This window comes from Geotrypetes seraphini, chromosome 4 (assembly GCF_902459505.1).
Source record: "Geotrypetes seraphini chromosome 4, aGeoSer1.1, whole genome shotgun sequence".
Classification (NCBI taxonomy): Eukaryota; Metazoa; Chordata; class Amphibia; order Gymnophiona; family Dermophiidae; genus Geotrypetes; species Geotrypetes seraphini.
This window is the reverse complement of record NC_047087.1, coordinates 170,764,246-170,784,022: the sequence shown is the minus strand read 5'-3', so window position 1 is coordinate 170,784,022 and position 19,777 is coordinate 170,764,246. Positions and strand designations below refer to the sequence as shown.

The 19,777-nt window shown below is 43.7% G+C and overlaps 1 protein-coding gene across 1 annotated transcript in view; it reads right to left on the bottom strand.

The window, feature by feature from the left end:
• GLG1 (golgi glycoprotein 1) overlaps window positions 1-19,777 on the bottom strand; it is a 403,904-nt gene that overhangs the window by 124,047 nt on the left and 260,080 nt on the right. The window contains exons 16-17 of the mRNA XM_033941148.1: window positions 6,760-6,848; window positions 5,289-5,406 (exon numbers count right to left, since the gene is read on the bottom strand). Coding sequence (XP_033797039.1) covers window positions 5,289-5,406; window positions 6,760-6,848 — 207 coding nt within the window. The remainder of the gene's footprint in view (window positions 1-5,288; window positions 5,407-6,759; window positions 6,849-19,777) is intronic.

Here is a 19,777-nt window from a genome sequence, read left to right as displayed (position 1 = left end):
GTGCTGCCGTTCGGCGCTCCACGAATGCGCCTTAGTGAGCGCCTTCGTGGAGCGCCTGCGCCCCAAAGACCAGATCACCTGAACTCCTGTCGACCTCCAAGTCAGGTAACAGCTTCATATCACAGCTTCTCACCGTTAATCTGTTACTGCATCTTGTATTTAATTGCCCAATCTTAACTTGTTAAGTCATTACCTCACTGTTTACCTGTCTCTACAGCAAATAATTTTCTGACTCAGTACCTTCACTTTCTGTACTACCACTTATACGCTATTCTGTTAAATCAGTGCATTAACATGGTATCCCCTCATCAGAGCATGTGGTTACTTCTTATTATCTTACACTTACTTAGCTCAAGAAGCAAGGCAACCTCCCCATCCTTCCTTCTCCCTCCCCCCACCCCCACCCCCTTCTCTATTCGCACCTTCAAGCCCAAACCCCCCTACCCTTATCAAGGCTTCCTTCGATATCCAAGAGATCCCAATCCTAACTACTTTCCACAGACCCTATACCAAAAAAACCAGAGTACTAAAAAACATAGCTCCCTCCCATCCCCCCCTCCACCCCTCTAATCTATGCCAGCCTCAGAGGTTCCTACCTAAACATAAGATCTATGAGGAACAAATCCCAATTAATCCACGACTGGCTCACCGACACCAACCCTGACTTCGTCTTACTAACAGAGACTTGGCTACTCTCACATGAAGACATTACCATCCAAGAATGCCTCCCCCCTAACTTCAAAATTCTCTCCTTAGCAAGAGAAAGAGGCAGGGGTGGGGGTCTGGCCGTAATCCTCAAAGACAACTTAAACGGCTCCATGCTCAGCTCTAAATCCTCCCCCACCTTGGAAATCCTCTCTCTAAAGCTTCAATCAGAACTGCTAATCGACTCCCTTACTATCATTCTGACATATATTCTACCCAAAAATGGTCAGCTGTCAAAGAAGAATTTCAGGAACTCCTGTTAACCAATTCACTTTCGGGCCCTTACAACCTCTTATGCGTTGACCTTAACCTACATTTAGAGAATCCAGATCTACCTGAATCCACCGAATGCTGGTCCTTTCTAACCTCCCTAAGCTTCCCTCACTCCCCCCAAATATCAACCCACACAAAAGGCCATCAACTGGACATTGTATCACTGACCAATTCACATTCAACAAACCCTACGATCCAATTGATATCAGAAACCTGGTCAGACTCACTTTGGTCTGACCACAAAATATGCAACTTCGAGTTGGAATGGCAACAGACATCAACCACGAGGAAAGCTAAACACAAACCCACTCTATTTAAAACAAGCAGAGGCAAACTCAACCCCGTAGAATTCTGGTCTCACTATGACATTATCCACAACCACGACAAGGATCCCAACCTCTTCATGAACTCCTGGATCTCCACCAGCACCCAAATCCTAAACGAAATGGCCCCACTGAAGAAAAGAAGGTTCAGACCTAGAAACCTATCGGGCTGGTTTGACTCAGAGCTCCTTGGGATAAAGAGAGAATTAAGAAGATTAGAAAGGAAGTGGACAAAGTTAGGAACACCAGAATCCAGAGACGCCTGGCGCCAAAAGCTAGCTAATTACAAAAACACCATCTCTAAAAAGAAAAAAACTTCTACGCCAACATTATAGGCAACACCTCCTTAAACAGTAGCAAACTATTCAAACTAGTCAACGACCTGTTTGACACCCACCCCTACACAAACCCAGTAGAAGATTCCACGATCACAGCACACGACCTGGCCGATTTCTTCAACTCAAAAATATCTAAATCAAGACTTGCTCTCCCAAACACACAAGACTCCCACTGGAACTACACCATCCTCCAGGACCCCGACTCCTCTTCTAAAGCCGACATGAGCTGGTCCAACTTCAAGGAAACTGACTGGCTAACGTTCATCAAGTGCTAAAATAAATATACAAAATCTTACTGCAAATTAGACCCCTGCCCCCCTAACGTGATGAAATCTGCCCCCATTAGCTTCAAAACCAACCTTCTAATCTGGATCAATCTACAATTATCCGTTGGGAAATTCCCAGAAGACCTAGACCAAATTATTATTATCCCTATAAAAAAGAACAAAAAAGAAGCAACCAACATCTCAAACTATAGACCCGTCGTAAATATCCCTCTGGCTGCCAAATTAATGGAAGGCCTGGTAAATGCTGACCTAAACAACTACTTAGACAAATTCAACTTACTACATACCAACCAATCTGGTTTCAGACCCGGCTTCAGCACCGAAACTATAATGGCCTCCCTTCTAAACTTCCTACACTCCCTTCTCAGTCAAGGCTCCAACGCTTTGATCCTCCAACTGGATCTAAGCAGCACCTTTGACCTAGTTGACCACTCCATCATGCTGAACTGTTTGGAGTCAATAGGCATCTCAGGAAACACCCTTACCTGGTTCCGGGGATTTCTCGAATTCAGGTCTTATCAAGTACTCAAAGATGATAATCTCTCCTTCAGCTGGAACAACAACTGTGGACTCCCCCAAGGCTCCCCGCTCTCACCGACCCTCTTCAATATCTACCTCATCTCATTGGGACACCTATTACAGAGCTTAAACCTCACCTTCCACATTTACGCTGACGATATCACCATCGTACTTCCATTATCCGATATTTCGCCGAATTTCATCATTCACCTATCCAATATCCTAAACCAAATAGAACTTTGGATGAAGGCCTACAAATTCAAACTGAACACAGAAAAAACCAAATTTTTCCTAGCCTCTCCCAACGAGCAGATAAAAGACAACAAGATTCACGTGAATGGCAAAGACTACGAAATTGATCAATCTATTAAAATACTAGGGGTTACCCTTGACAGACACCTAACACTAGAAAAACACACTGATCTAATGTTCAAAAAATGTATCTCTACCCTTTGTAAACTTCGCACCATCAAAAAATTATTCGACGAATCATCCTTTCGTCTACTAGTACAAGCCTCCATCTTGAGTACTCTGGACTACTGCAACATCATATTTTTGGGAGCATATAAAAAGTCCCTCCACAAGCTAAGATTAATCCAAAACACTGCCGTCTGTCTCATCTTCGGACTCAAGAAATGGGAACATATCTCTCCATATCTCCAAATACTCCACTGGTTACCAGTAGAATCCAGAATACTTTTCAAGTTTGCCTGCATCAGCTTCAAAGCGATCTTCGGGATGCTATCAACTTACCTAGCTTCCCAATTCCTCACCTACTGCCCAAAAAAGACCTCCCGCAGAACAAACCTCTTTACTTACCCATCCCTGAAATCATGTCACTACAAGAAGTACCTAAACAGAATGCTTTCTTTCCAGGCAGCCCAACTGAACACATGGCTAGCAAAACCAATACTCGAAGCCACATCATACGCTGACTTCAGAAAATCTCTGAAGACCCGTCTCTTCCAACACCACCTAAACACTCCCCCCCTACCAGTTATAATCCTCCTCGAAAGTCCTCCCCCTCCCTTTTCCCTTCCCCCCAACGCTTAATGCTGTACACCTCTCTTACGCACATTATAGACATCTAGCTGTAAACAGCATTGATCTCTTGTAACTGTTCATATTGTATCATCCTATAACTTAGTATAACATCCTGTACCTTATTGTAAACATCCTGTAACTGTTCTCTTGTTAATATTTTGTACCTTATTGTAAACACCCCAGTACCTGCTCACTTTGTATTATCCTGTATCTTATTATAAACATCCTGTAACTGTTCTCTTGTTAATATCTTGTACCTTATTGTAAACACCCCAGTACCTACTCACTTTGTATTATCCTGTATCCTATTGTTAACACTGTACTGTCTCCAGACACGACTTTCACTGTAAACCGCTTTGAACTTAGGGTATAGCGGTATATAAGAAATAAAATTATTATTATTATTATTACTGTGCTTCCTCTCTCCTTTCCATCCAGTATCTCCCCCTCTCCCTTCCATCATCTCCCACCTTTATCTCTTTCCCACACCATCTGCCCTCTTCCTCTCCCCTCTTCCATCCAGTATCTGCCCTCTGTCTCCCCAAGTCCCATCTATAAAGCATCTGCCCCCTCTTTCCCTTTCCATCAGTATCTCCCCTACTTCCATACAGCATCAGCCCTTCTCTTTCTATCCAGCGTCTTCCTCTCTCTCTCCTTCTCCCCCTTTCATCAGATTTTCCTCCTGTTTTTTCTCCTCCTGATACCCGGCTGCTGCTGCTTCTTGTGCTGTGCACCAAGAGCAGCCTTCCCCTCCTACCTCCCATGGCCACCCCAGCCATTGCTGCTGCTTCTCTAAACGAGTAGCAACAGTGGCAAAACAGCCTACCTCACTCTCCTGCAAGGCTGCAATCGCAGCCTCAATCCACATAGCTGCCAGTCATGCCTCTCCATCGCCCTCTTCCGATCCCAGGTCAGAGAAAGCTGCTGATCTTATTGAGGCTGTGAGTGTGGCCAGCAGGAGAGTGACGTAGCCCATTTTGTCTCTACTGCAAATTTAGAGAAGCAGCAGAAGTGGCCAGGATGGCAGTGGGAGGGAGGTGAGGAAGCACTGCTCCTGCTGTGTGGCAGTTCTAAATTGCTGCGTGGCTGCATAGCCATGCAGCTTAAAGGTAATATTGATCTGGGGCAATGAAGGGTTACGTGATTTACCCAGAGTCACAAAGAGCTGCAATGGGAAAAAATAAAATAAACACCACATCTTTAATTGTGTGATTGTGACCAAATTTTTTAAATCACATAAATAACCATAATTAAAACATTTAAATCAAAATGCAGCCCTATATTCTGAAGGAAGCCCAGATGGAATACAATTGGTACACATAACCAGACGAGCAATGAGAGAGAGAATCTAAAATAAGGAAAAGATATACATGTGGTTACAAAGGAAGGATTATGATGCTAGTATCCTAGCACTAATTCTGACTGAGCTAGAAGATCAAAAAGTCTTTTTATTCAAAATGTTTCTTACGTATTGCCCTTTATAAACAGCAATGCTCAAAAGACAGTAGATCTGAGCAGGCAGGACTGGTTTGTTTGTTTTTTGCTTTGAATAAGTAACAAAAGAACTCTCTTACCAAGTACCAATATAAGAAAATATGATACAGAACAATGTGGGAAGACAAGCAGTGCAGATGAATAATTAATCCAGTTTAGTGTTTCATGCCCATAAACCTTGATATGTCATCCTGCAGATGAGGAAAACATCTTAATACTAAAAAACCCTTTAAGTTTGGCTCATATTACTACTGAAATTTCCCTAAGAGAATGTAGAGAAGAGCGGGAAAGGAGCAGGGGTTTACCATCTCCAGTTCTTCCACATGCAGCTGTTTACGACATTTCAATGACACATGGTGCTCTTTAACATCCTGCAATGTGTCATTGCGCACATTGGTGCTCAGACAGATCACAACGTCCACCCTAGGAAATAAGACAGCCATGATTAGAGTTACTCTCAGTGCCTGCATGCATAGGACAAAACTGCACAGTGGGTTGAAACACTATCATTTCTGGTAGCTGCAGAAACAGAGTGCTACACACAGAGCAAAAGCTTAGTACAGTGATCCCTTGATCATATGTCTCTTTAGCTATAAATTACAATATTATTATTAAGACTTAGCCAAAAGGAAAGATTTATAAACTATAAAGAGTTTTACCTCATGCAAAATTGTCACTTCTTTAATAAGACGTTTTCTATTTTTTTTCTGAGGCCCTACAAGTACCTATAAATCCAAAATGTGGCCCTGCAAAGGGTTTGAGTTTGAGACTCATGATACTCATGGGTACTGATGAACCTCTGAAGACAATCTAAATATATCTTTAGTTTTAACTTCCAAAATGATATTCTTTCAAAATTTGAAACAGGCATTCAGATCTCAATTATGTCTACTTTTTATAGCATTGGCAAAAGGCGCTGTTGTGTTGCTGATTTATTCAGCTCTTGGATTCTAAGTTACCTTCTTACTTTTGACAATGGCATATTCTATACATGTTTGACATTTGTTGTGAAAGGTTGTGGGCACAAAAGACCAAAGTAAGAATCCTTTTTTGTTCAATAGATAATTTTTGATCACACTGGATTCTGTAAATGACTAGAAAGGGTCACTGGACTAGACCACCTCACCTGATCTTGATGTTGAATTGGCCACTGTTGGAAACAGAATACTGGGCTTGATGGATCTTTCATCTGACACAGCTTAGATATTCTTTTTCACAATTACTAATACTCATTTGAATTTAACTCATGCATTTGCAGTAGTAGATCAAATTTGTCTTTTAAGATAGCCCATTTCTATTGCAAATGCAAGCAGTGTCTCACTTCCGGCTCACCACACAATTGTTTCTCACGTATTCACCTTTATAGGACCCCCACGGACCCCTGAAGAAGACTTTTTGTCAAAACGTGGACCGTGTTGGATCCTGTATCCCTAGCGGACTAGGTCCTTTAAGGCTTTTATGTGGATGAAATTATTTTATGTGGATGATTTCAGTGTACCTTTGGAACTTTGACACTTTCAAATAAAGTCCATTTAGGAATATCGTCACTCCACAGAGTTTTTTTTTGTTTTTTAAGATAACACTGCATGAACCATTCAGATTCCATTCAATGTGATTTAATTTGTAGCATTACGAATATAGCTGTTATTGGGTATCAAAACTTTTAAAAAATGTCAAAACCAGCAACAACTTTCATAATAGGATTACTGCTTCTCTGAATAAAAATGCAATACTAAACAGTCTGACATCTGTTTCCAAATACTTTATAGCACCTACTTTTTCTTGATGTTGGGACAGTTTTTCATGACATCATCCTTGCAGGCCATTTTGAATTTGTAAGAGAACCTAAAATCCTTCATTTGAACCTAAAAGTAATTAAAATCAGAAAAGATCTAGATTAGTTAGAGAAGTTACTGATTTTCTGTTCATTTGTTCAAACTCTATACAACACAATGGCCTCTTACTTCAGGCCAAAGATTCCCAAACAGTGTGTCAAAACACATTAGAGAAATCCAAGAGTGTAATAAAATTTTTGTTGATCTTTATCTTCACTTGTTCAATGTCCTATCCTCTCCTATTAGAAGGGGGCATCATAGAGCTACACACCTTTCCTGTTGTTGCTTCTTCCGCTGATGGCTTCCCTTTGGAATCCAGACCAAATAAGTCAGTGGATCTCAAGATTAAAAAGGCCCATACAGCACAGTTACTTACCGTAACAGGTGTTATCCAGGGACAGCAGGCAGATATTCTTGACTGATGGGTGACGGCACCGACGGAGCCCCGGTACGGACAATTTTAGAGTGATTGCACTCTAAGAACTTGGAAAGTTCTAGTAGGCCGCACCGCGCACGCACGAGTGCCTTCCCGCCCGACAGAGGCGCGCGGTCCCCAGTTAGGATAAGCCAGCTAAGAAGCCAACCCGGGGAGGTGGGTGGGACGCAAGAATATCTGCCTGCTGTCCCTGGATAACACCTGTTACGGTAAGTAACTGTGCTTTATCCCAGGACAAGCAGGCAGCATATTCTTGACTGATGGGTGACCTCCAAGCTAACAAAAAGAGGGATGGAGGGAAGGTTGGCCATTAGGAAAACAAATTTTGCAAAACAGATTGGCTGAAGTGTCCATCCCGTCTGGAGAATGCATCCAGACAATAGTGAGATGTAAAAGTATGAACTGAGGACCAAGTAGCAGCTTTGCAGATTTCCTCTATAGGAGTGGAACGGAGGAAAGCCACAGATGCTGCCATAGCTCTAACTCTATGGGCTGTGACAGAACCTTCCAGTGTCAGTCCAGACTGAGCATAACAGAATGAAATGCACGCTGCAAGCCAATTTGACAACGTACGTTTAGAAACAGGACGTCCCAATTTATTCGGATCAAAGGACAGAAAGAGTTGGGGAGATGATCTGTGGGGCTTAGTACGATCTAAATAGTAAGCTAAAGCCCGCTTACAGTCCAAAGTATGCAGAGACTGTTCTCCAGAATGAGAGTGAGGTTTCGGAAAGAAGACAGGCAGAACAATGGATTGGTTGAGATGGAATTCAGAGACAACCTTAGGGAGAAACTTTGGATGTGTACGCAGAACCACCTTGTCATGATGAAAGACATCATTACAAGCCACTTGTTCCAATTTTATCCTTCCCACATTAACTGAACTAAAACAATTCTTTCAATCAATAAAACTTAAAGGTTCCAATAAAGAATCATTTCCTCCTTTTCTTCTTAAGCGCTACTTTCCAATTTTTGGCCCAGTTATTCTTCAAATTATTCACAAAAGTTTGTCCACTTCATCAATTCCAACAGACTGGAAACATTCGGTACTTTTACCAATTATCAAGGATTCCAAAATAAGCCCCCTTGATTGCTCTAACTATCGACCTATAGCGAGCCTTCCATTTCTATCCAAAATCACTGAAAAAGTAGTATTTCAACAGTTGTCAGACTTTGTGGATAAAACTCAAGTTCTTCATCCTAACCAAGCTGGATTTCGTAAAAATCATTCAACAGAGCACTCCTTATTAGGTCTTGTCACATCTATTCATTACTTTCTGGACCAACACAAATCTGTCGTTCTTATTTCTTTAGACTTAGCGGCAGCCTTTGACACGATTGATCATCATTTATTGCTCCGTCGTCTTTCTTCTATCGGTATTAAAGACCAAGTATTAGACTGGTTTCGCTCATATTTTACAGATAGATTTTCTACAGTTCATTTTAACAATTCTACTTCAAAACCATATCAAACAAATTATGGAGTACCACAAGGGTCCATATTGTCACCATTACTGTTCAACATTTATTTGGCCCCTCTTTTAACCCTCTGTCAATCTATAGGTTTCACAGTGTATGCTTATGCTGATGATTTTCAACTTTTGCATCCTATAGATTCCTCAAGTTCCCAGGATATATTCGATATTAACAGTAAGTTGGCCAAAGTACATGAATGGTTGAATGTTAATCAACTTTCTTTAAGCATCAATAAATCCACATCTATGCTTTTCTCAGGGAAAGAAGGCGTACAACTCATTAATCCAATTATAATTGATAACAAACCCCTAAATCTCACTACCAATACTAAAATATTGGGTGTCATTATAGATAATAATCTTACTTTTCGATTACACATCAGTGCGTTGGTAAAAAATTGTTTCTTTAGATTAAGAATGATTCGTTCGTTGGTTCCAATTCTCGATTCACTTTCTATCAATACGTTAATTCACTCACTAGTAATTTCAAAATTAGACTACTGCAATTCCTTATTAAAGGGGGCTTATCTCAAGGATATAAGGCGCCTCCAAATCATACAAAACACCGCTATAAAGGTTATTTCAGGTTCTAATAAATTCGATCATGTCACGCCTCTGCTTCAAAACGCTCATTGGTTGCCTATTTCATACAGAATAACTTATAAAATAGCTCTTTTAGTTTTTAAAACAATTAAAAATAATACCCCTGCATTTATAGATAGGCTCCTAATTCCTTATTGTTCGTCAAGAGTTCTTAGATCTTCCTCTCAAGCTACCCTTTATGTTCCCTCATTAAAAATCATTGGTACTCGCCGTGACCTGATATTTTCAGTTACTGCCCCATCTATTTGGAACTCACTCCCCCTATATTTACGGCTTGAACAAGATTTGAAAAAATTCAAGAATAGCTTAAAATGTCTTCTTTTCAAAGAAGCTTTTAACTAAAAGTTTAATTTTATGATTAATTCCGAATTTCTTCTTTCTTCATCAAATTCAGATTATTTTCTCCTTCTCTTTTTAGTTCTTCTAGTTCCTTATGTACTAACCAAACCTGATTCCTTTTTTTTTTTTTTTACAAATTGTATTTTTTTTTCTTTTTCCCTCCTTTCCCATTGTCTCGTGTGGTTTGTTTACCCCAGTTTGTTTTTAATTTTAAAAAAGTTAATTTTAATTCTAATGTATTTGTGATTTTAGAAATTTAATTTTATTTCTTTGTAAAACGCTTTGTATTTTGAAAAGCGTTTAATCAAATAATATAATAAACTTGAAAACTTGAAACTGTAAAAGGTGGATCCGCAACTAGTGCATGTAGCTCACTGACCCTCCTGGCAGAGGTTAGAGCAATAAGGAAGACCACTTTCCAAGTGAGAAACTTGAAAGGAGTCGTAGCCAAAGGTTCAAACGGAGGCTTCATTAAGGCGGAGAGAACCACATTGAGATCCCAGACTACAGGGGGAGCTTTAAGAGGTGGTTTCACATTGAAAAGACCCCGCAAGAATCTGGAAACCAAAGGATGAGCTGAAAGGAGTTTTCCATGAACTGGCTCATGAAAAGCAGCAATAGCACTGAGGTGGACTCTGATGGAAGAAGACTTGAGACCAGAGGCAGACAAAGAAAGAAGGTAATTCAACAAGGTCTCCACTGCAAGGGACGTAGGATTATGATGATGAAGAAAACACCAGGAAGAAAATCTTGTCCACTTCTGATGGTAACATTGCAGAGTGGCAGGTTTCCTGGAGGCATCCAGAATAGAACGAACGGGCTGAGACAAAAGAGTATCATTCGAAGTCAGCCCGAGAGATACCAAGCTGTCAGGTGCAGAGACTGGAGGTTGGGATGCAGAAGAGTCTCCCGATGCTGTGTAAGCAGAGAAGGAAACAATGGAAGAAGAATAGGCTCCCTGGAACTGAGTTGAAGTAGAAGGGAGAACCAATGTTGCCTGGGCCATCGTGGAGCGATGAGAATCATGGTGGCCTGTTCCCTCTTGAGCTTGAACAAGGTTCGCAACATGAGAGGTAGCGGAGGGAAAGCATACAGGAACAGATTGGACCAGTCCAGGAGAAATGCATCCGCTGCCAGACGGTGAGGAGAGTAGAGTCTGGAGCAGAAGAGGGGCAGCTGGTGATTGTGAGGAGCTGCAAAGAGGTCTATCTGAGGAGTGCCCCACTGAGCGAAGATGGACTGTAGAGTTAAAGGATCGAGAGTCCACTCATGAGGCTGGAGAATTCTGCTGAGTTTGTCCACTAAGGAATTCTGTTCTCCCTGAATGTAGACCGCTTTCAGGAATAATTGATGATTTGTGGCCCAAGCCCAAATCTTCTGGGCTTCCTGGCACAAGAGGCTGTCCCACCCTGCTTGTTGATGTAGTACATCGCGACTTGATTGTCTGTGCATAGCAGGAGGACTTGAGGATAGAGAAGATGTTGGAAGGCCTTGAGGGCATAAAACATCGCTCTGAGTTCCAGGAAATTGATGTGATGCTGCATTTCCTGGGCTGTCCAAAGTCCTTGAGTTTGGAACTCGTTCAAATGAGCCCCCCAGGCATAAGGGGGGGCGTCGGTGGTGATGACAAATTGATGAGGAGGTAGATGGAACAGAAGACCTCTGGAGAGATTTGAGGACATCAACCACCATTGAAGAGACTGACGAAGAGATGATGTCACAGATATGTGTCGAGAGCAAGGATCCGTCGCTTGGGACCACTGGGTAGCTAGGGTCCACTGAGGAGTGCGCAGGTGAAGACGTGCGAAGGGTGTGACATGAACTGTGGAGGCCATGTGACCCAAGAGTATCATCATTTGTTTGGCAGAGATGGAACGTTGAGGAAGCACCTGCCGACATAGAGATTGAAGAGTTTGAAGATGGTTGGACGGTAGTAACGCTCTCATGAGGACTGTGTCCAGCACCGCTCCAATGAAGTGAAGTCTCTGAGTGGGGATGAGATGAGATTTGGGTAGATTGATCTCGAACCCCACAAGTTGAAGAAACAGGATGGTTTGGTTGGTGGCCAGGAGCATTGTCTGAGAAGAATTGGCTTTGATCAACCAGTCGTCCAGATAAGGAAAGACCTGAAGGTGGTGAGAGCGTAGAAAGGCAGCCACCACAATCAGACATTTGGTGAACACTCTTGGAGAGGAGGCAAGACCGAAGGGCAGCACCTTGTATTGGTAATGACAATGATTGATCATGAAGCAGAGGTACTGTCTGGAGGCCAAATTGACCGGTATGTGAGTGTATGCCTCTTTGAGATCGAGGGAGCATAGCCAGTCGCTCTGAGTGAGAAGAGGGTAGAGAGTGGCCAGAGAAAGCATCCTGAATTTTTCTTTGACCAAGCATTTGTTGAGATCGCGAAGATCTAGGATGGGTCTGAGATCCCCTGTTTTTTTGGGAACGAGGAAGTAACGGGAGTAGAATCCCTGCCCCTTTTGATTTAGAGGAACCTCCTCTATGGCGTTCAGAAGGAGGAGGGATTGAACCTCTTGAAGAAGGAGGGAAGACTGAGGAGTGTTCAAAGCAGACTCTCTTGGCAGACTTTGTGTTGTTGTGCTGACCTAGGGGTTTGTCTTTGTTGTTGTCGCTGACGCCTAGGCTGTTGAGGAGCCGGTGGCAAAGGATGAGCCACATAACGGCGTTGGTAGGCCGATTGCTGCCGAAAAGGCCGAGCTGGTGGGGTCTTCTTTTTTGTTTTGAGGAGAGTATCCCACCTAGTCTCAGTGGCAGAGAGCTTTTGGGTAGTGGAGTCCATGGATTCTCCAAAGAGCTCATCACCTAGGCAAGGCGCATTAGCCAGTCGATCTTGATGGTTGACATCAAGTTCTGAGACCCTGAGCCATGCCAGACGACGCATGGCCACTGACATGGCCGTGGCTCGAGAAGTCAGCTCAAATGTGTCGTAGATCGACCGGACCATGAATTTGCGAAGTTGTAAAAGAGATGAAGAAGTTTGGCGAAAGGCAGATCTCTTGCGGTCAGGGAGGTACTTTTCAAAAGCAGTCAGATTTTGTATGAGATGCTTCAGATAGAACGAGAAATGAAAAGCATAATTCCCTGACCGATTAGCCAACATCGCATTCCGATACAACCTCTTGCCAAATTTATCCATGGCCTTAACTTCTCTGCCAGGAGGGACTGAGGCGTGTACACTAGCTCCCATGGATTTCTTTAAGGTGGATTCCACCAAGAGAGACTCATGTGGAAGTTGTGGTTTGTCAAAGCCAGGAATGGGGATGATCTTATATAAGGAGTACAGTTTACGAGGGGCTCCTGGGATGGTTAAAGGCGTCTCCAGATTCTTGTAAAAAGTCTCTCTCAAGATATCATGGAGAGGCAATTTCAGAAATTCTCTTGGAGGCTGGTCAAAATCCAGTGCATCAAGAAACGCTTTGGATTTTTTGGACTCAGCCTTCAAGGGAATAGAGAGAGAGTCACACATCTCTTTCAGAAATGAGGTGAAAGAGGTTGCATCTGGTTTAGAGGATGGATCTAGAGCAGAAGGATCCTCGTCACCAGATGAATATTCCCCCTCAGAGAGAAGAGGCTCTTCGGAGTCAACCCACAGATCAGGATCCCTAACTTGGAAGCTGCGGTCTCGGGACTCCGGTGTGGAGGGTTCCAGGTGTCGAGTTTTGTGTGTCGACTTACCCGACCTCTGGGAAATGGTACCGGGAGATGTTAAGGTCTGTGTCGGTGCCGAAGTTTGCACAGCCTGATGTAAAGACCTCGGTTCCGGTGCTAAAATCGGCATGGATACCGATGAAGCAGAATGTACCGGTACCGACAAAGTGGATGCCGATAAAAGGGGCTGCTCCACTGTCGGTACCGGTGGCTCAGACCGGACCGGGACTGGAAGGCTCGGTGTCAAAAGTGCGGGAAGGAGTTGTTGCAACTGCTTCTTGAGTTGCACCTGCAGGACGGCAGCAATTCGCTCGTCCAACGAAGGCACCGGTACCGCTTTTTTCTTCTGCGGTACCTGCGGTGCCGCTCAACGCTCCGAAGAGGAGGAACCCGAGGTCGAGGGGCTCACCTCAATCGGTGCGGAGCGCTTCCGCGGGCGCCTCGAGGTCGGCAGGACTGGGCTCACTGCTACTGAGACCGGAGGACGCTCCAGCGGGGAAGGCTTCTTAGCCGGCTTACCTGAAGGGTGCGACGCCGGCGCGGTGTCGACGAGGTGGGTGCCGACTGAGACGGGGCCGATGTCGGTGCCGCAGGATCAGACATATCGGCACCGAATAATAACCATTGTTGGATCTGACGGTTTTTTAAAGTTCTCTTTTTTAAAGTGGCACAGCGGGTGCAGGAGGAGGCCCGATGGTCAGGACCCAGGCACTGTAAGCACCAGTTGTGCGGGGTCGGTAAGAGAAATGTAGTAGCAGCAGCAGAAATACTACTTGATTCTTTTACTGAGGAAAGAAGGAAAAATAACCATGCTGGAAAAAAGGAGGGATAAAAGGAAAAAAGGAAAACAAGGTGGTAATAGCGAAATACCAAAGAGGGGGGGAGGGGGGTTCCACCCTGGGTGCAGACTATGAGGGGGTACTCCCGGGATCAGTGTCATGGTCCAGGAACTTAGGGCTAGACTTACTAAGCAAACTGATTGTGTATCGATCAGTTTGCGAGCACATTGCGACCAGATTTCCCTCCTGCACTATTCACTAGCCTGTGTAGCGATTCAATTACAATCTGTGCATGCAAATGAGGGGAACTGCATGCAAAGTAGGCAGGGACGTGATTCACTAAATAAATTTTGCTATTCGACTGGGCTTTCCGCTCATCCTGAAAAGCAACTGCTGGGGACCAGTCTAAAACGTCTTTCTGACTCTCCAGCTCTGCTCTGCCCCGTGTCTTCTGCCTGCTCACCCCGATCTTGCAGCCCTGCTCTTCCCTGTGTCTCCTGCCTGCTCCCCCCGATCTTGCAGCCCTGCTCTCTGCCCCGAAAATGAAACCTGTGGCGCCTGTCCCTACTCTCTGCCCCGATCTTCCAGCCCTGAATTCTGCCCCGAGCTCCTGCTCTCTGCCGCCTTCCCTGCAGTGCGAGCCCGCAGGTTTAAAGTGGGGCTGCACGCCACTGTGCAGCCCCGCTTTAAACCTGTGGCTCACACTGCAGGGAAGGCGGCAGAGAGCAGGAGAGTCTGGGCAGCAAAAGCAGGGCTTGGAAGGGGAAAGCAGGATGGCACAGCTCGGATGGGCATGCACAGACCATCTACAGATAGTCTGCGCATGCACACGGATCGTGCACCAGCAATCCGGGCAGGCAGATAGGGGCGTTCCTTCGATCGCCCCCATCTGCATATTTGTCTTTTGTGAATTCATCGGACCTGCCCACATTGGGACCGATCGGCAGGTTAGTGAATCCGGACCTTAGATCCTCTGCCGGCACTGGCTTTCCTTTCTGCCGGGTCCTGCCTTCGCAGAAGCAGGAAGTAGGGAAGACTGGCAGAAATGAAGATCAGACACTGGCAGAGCAGAGAGTTAAGGCTGTCGACAAAGAGAGAACCAACATACCTCCAGGCCTGCCTTCTAAAGCAACAGCAGCTGCTGGCTGGCTATTGGAGGCAGAACTCTGAACAGGCTTCTTGTAGCCCAGCCACCGGGGCCTTCCCTCTGCTGCATCACTAATGATGTCACTGATGACGCAGAAGATAGAAGCCCTAGCGGAGCAAGGCACAAACAGCCCACTTGGCGCTGCTTCTAACAGTCAGCCAATGATGGTGCTGTCATTGGAGGCCCAAAGGCATGTCAAATCTCAGAGGGGAGGCTTAAGTCAGATTTGGAAGTGCTGCATTGGGGATGGGAAGGAGGGGTGGAAAGCTGCTGCACGGGGGAGAAAGAAGAATTGTTGGACATGGACTGAAGAGGAAGGGAGATGCAACAAAGAGGTAGAAAGGGGAGAGAGAAGAATTGTGGGACGATGACTGGAGAAAAGGAAGGGAGGTAGAAAGGGGTGAGAGAGAAATCTTGCATATGCATGGAGAAGAGAGAAAAAAATATGGAGGGCGGGAAGAGATGGTGCATGGGGAGAGAGAGAGAAATGTTGCACATGATAACGGAGGGGAGGAAGGGAGAGATGCTGTGTGGAGGGGAAGAGAGAGGTTGACCCAGGCCACAAGGCAGAGTCACCCTGAGATGACTGTGCTGCTTGGACTGTGGGGCGTCCACGTCCTTTCACATGGAATGGTCACTATATCAAGGCTCCCAAAATAGAAAAAGCCATCCCAGTGGGCTAACCGCCCTTCTGTCAGCTGAACATGCTGAGGAGAGGTTACGCAGGCCACTCCCGCCTCTCCAGTACATGCGGCATGGCATGTTGCGCAAGGATGTTCCTGAGGTGCAGAATTTGCGTAATCCTGGCATGAATTTGGGGTAGCAGAGTCCAAAAACTCCATCCCAACCTGTTTTGAGGCATAAATTTAAGTTTGGGAAATGCAGGGAACTTCAGAAAAAAAGATCACTAAAAATCCAAGATGGTTGCCACAAAATTTTCATGCCTAAAAAAAGCTAAAATAACTAACTTCCCAAAGTCAAAAATCTGTGAATTTAGGATTTTTCAAAGGGGGGAGGGAATCACAAGGGAACATGTAGAAACCCTTAAAAATGCAATTTTTAGACCTCTCCTGAGTCACCTCACAGGCTATAACATCCTTTACTCACTATGCCCTGTGCTGGCAACGTGCTGCAGCCTGCCTCAGCTCTTTACAGTAGCTGGAATGAGAAGAAATCACTGTATTCATGCTGTGTTCTCTTCTTCGGACTGCCAGCAAGACTTGGCATCTGACCATGCCTCCACTCCCGCAGACCAACAAACACGCAACAGAAAGAGGGAGGTGTAAAAATGCAACTAGCACCCTGAGAGATACCGTTGGGTCTCCTTACAGCCTGCACTCAAACTCCAGTTAAGCAGTAGGTGAGGGGGAAGTGGGGATGGCCCCAAGCTCCCAAAATACATGTGTAGGCTAGCTAGCAGGTACCACCAGGAATCAGCCTGTCAGCTGCAGACCGCAGTCTGCTCTTTCTATATGTAGGCAGAGTTAGTACTGAAACTGGAAAGCTCCAAGCACTCAAACACTGAAAATAATTTTTTTAAATACCGAATAAAATAATTAAAGGGGAAAGCAGAACAGAAACACTCCTTCAGGCTTGCGTGCAGAAGGGAAAAATTGCAGGTGGCAGTAGAGCTCCCAGTGAAATAGGAGGATCACAGAAAAATTCCAGAGTGAATGCCTTCTGCTTATGGCTTACAGCCATGGGAAGATAACCAGTTGCCCAGAATGACATACCTTTTGCACTGGAAATTTATATATTAACCAACAATTTTATATATACTCTTCTTGTCAGAAAAGCCATTCAAGATGGTTTACAAAACCAAAGCACAACATAACAAGAAAACATTGGGTACCAGAAAGATAAAGTATTTAAGATTCTGAAAGTGGTACATGTTGATACAAATGTTACTGCTAGGTATCCTACTGAACATATCAAAAGGGACTTCTGGTTCTGGAGAGACAGTGACACAGACAGGTGCATAGGTGATGTTCTCATCAATCCCGTCTGCTCATGATAAAGGCCAAGGCAAAGAAGCTTACGCTGACCCTGGAGATGAATATATGGCCCTGCAGATGCTGTTATTGAGAGTGTCAGCTTCAGTTTCCTGGACCATGGGATGATTTTCCAAGGATTACTGAGCACAGATGTGCATTTATTACAGGAGAGATTAAGTATCTTCCACACCAGAATGGCTAATTTACTGAAGGCTTTAAACTAGAATCATTGGCGGTAGATGAACAAATCCTTCAGGTAAATAAAAACATTAACATTAAACTTCTATAGAAACTGGGGAAAAAATAAACTAATTAGAGAATGACGCAGGAGAAAAATTTGCCCCCATCAGCTCAGTCCTCATCCACACAAACTGTCTGATACCACCCACACAAGCCTCAAATAGTTATGATTTTATACTGAACTTATTTTATTAAAGTATAAAAAAAGATAGGTCACGTGAAATGCTGAGCGGGGTAAGACATTTCCTGCTCAAGCTCCGGGGCCTCGGGTCCTCTACCCCCCACACTGCTTCACTAATCCTTTTTTTAAGTTCAATAAGTTTTTATTAAGGTTTTACAAAAGAACAGAAAGTAATAGAGCTGAACATCAGTCAAGCATTGCATCGGTTCATATACTAATACATAACAAATCCATAAAACAATGCCCCAAAACATGGGATCGATAATATGAGGGATTGTTATTTCCAGGAAGAGGGAGAAAAGAAAAAGGGGAATATAAGCAAATCAGTATAACTTATACTTAAACAATGATGTAAAGTCTGTAACTAATCTGATGGCAAACCTATACCACAATAATGTACCAAAAACATTGAGAGAAGGAGATATAGAGGAATAATGAGTGTCAAAGATTAATATCAAGTACAGTCAAAGGACGTGTTGATGTAGTTTTATCATGAATCACAAGGGCTAAGTTGGAAAGCTAAATGGTGAATCAGCATATTGTAATAAAGGACCCCAAAGCCTTCTAAACTTATGCATCAGGCCTAATCTTTCTGCAGCTATTTTTTCATATTTAACTGTCAAACAAGTGGTGTTCCACCAGGTGTCATAGCAAACTCGTTCCAGATTCTTCCAGTTCGAAAGAATGATCTTGACAGCAATCAGGAGAAGCATATGAATGAGACAGTCTTCATCTTTGTGAAATACATCAGAGGAATTGACACTTCCTAGGATAATAGAATTGTATGATAGTGGAATGGAGGTATGAAGTAACTTGTTAATATCGGCTATGACACTGGACCAGAATTGACGTAACAACGGACAGTCAAAAAGCATATGTTTAAGGGTGCCCTGAGAGGATTTGCAGGACCAGCATTTATCTGATTCTCCAGCTTTAAAACGAGCTAGTCGACTAGGAGTCCAATAGGCCCTATGGTTGAGAAATAAGGAAGTTTGGAGAAAGGAAGCAGATTTACAAATAGTATGGGTACGTGACCATAAATGTTCCCACTGTCTTTCAGCTAATGACATTTGAAAATCTAATGACCATTTGTGTTCCGTTTCAAGGGGATGTTGAATTTTCTGTTGTCTTGCATATTTATACCATGTAGATGCTTCTTTTTTGAGGGTGGGAAAAGACGCACATAGCGAAAGCAGTGGTGGCACTGTATTGAGAAGTGATTGGAGTTTAAGATGAGACGCAATAGCTTGCTTGAGCTGTAGCCAGCGGTATTGTTGAGAACTATTTAAACCATAAGTAGCATTTAATTGGTCAAAAGAGATCCATTGATCCCCATCCCTTAACTGGCTTACTTGATGTACTCCCGCAGACTGCCACATCTTCCAATCTACAATGTTTTTACCAATACGAATTGAACTATTACGCCAAATGGGAGCAGATGTTGTGTCCAACCAATTAATATCAAGTGAGGATTCTAACCTTTTAAAGACCTGAATCATGGATATCAGAATGTGATCCCTAATGACAGGAGCTGTAGGCGGCAACATGAAGGGAAGGAGCTGTAATCTGTAAGGAGAATATCTTTCTCTTTCAAATTCAAGCCAGCGATTGGTAGCAGTTGTGAAATCTTCAGAAAGCAGCCATCTAACACCTTGCCGAGACAAGAAGGCATAGTGATAATCCAAAAGATCGGGAAAATTCACACCCCCACTGTTTCTTCCCTGTTTCAGTTTATGGAGAGCAATTCTGGATGTATTATTGTTCCACAAGAACTTGATTAGAATCGATTCCAAGTTTCTGTAGGTTGATAAGGGCAGAAGTGTAGGAAGCATGCTCAGAGTATACAATATTTTAGGCGTCAACACCATTTTAATCGATGCTAAACGACCCCACCATGAAAGATTCAGTGGATTCCATTTAAGAATTTGGGACTTGATGGAATTCAGTAATTGAGAAGTACAATTCTCAATGGTGGAGTCTAGAGATTTGCCAAACGGGATGCCTAGGTATGTTAATGATGAGTCAGACCAACGGAAACCATATTGAGCAATTAAATGTTGATGGGCATGGGAGTTTAAGGGCAAAAGTTCCGT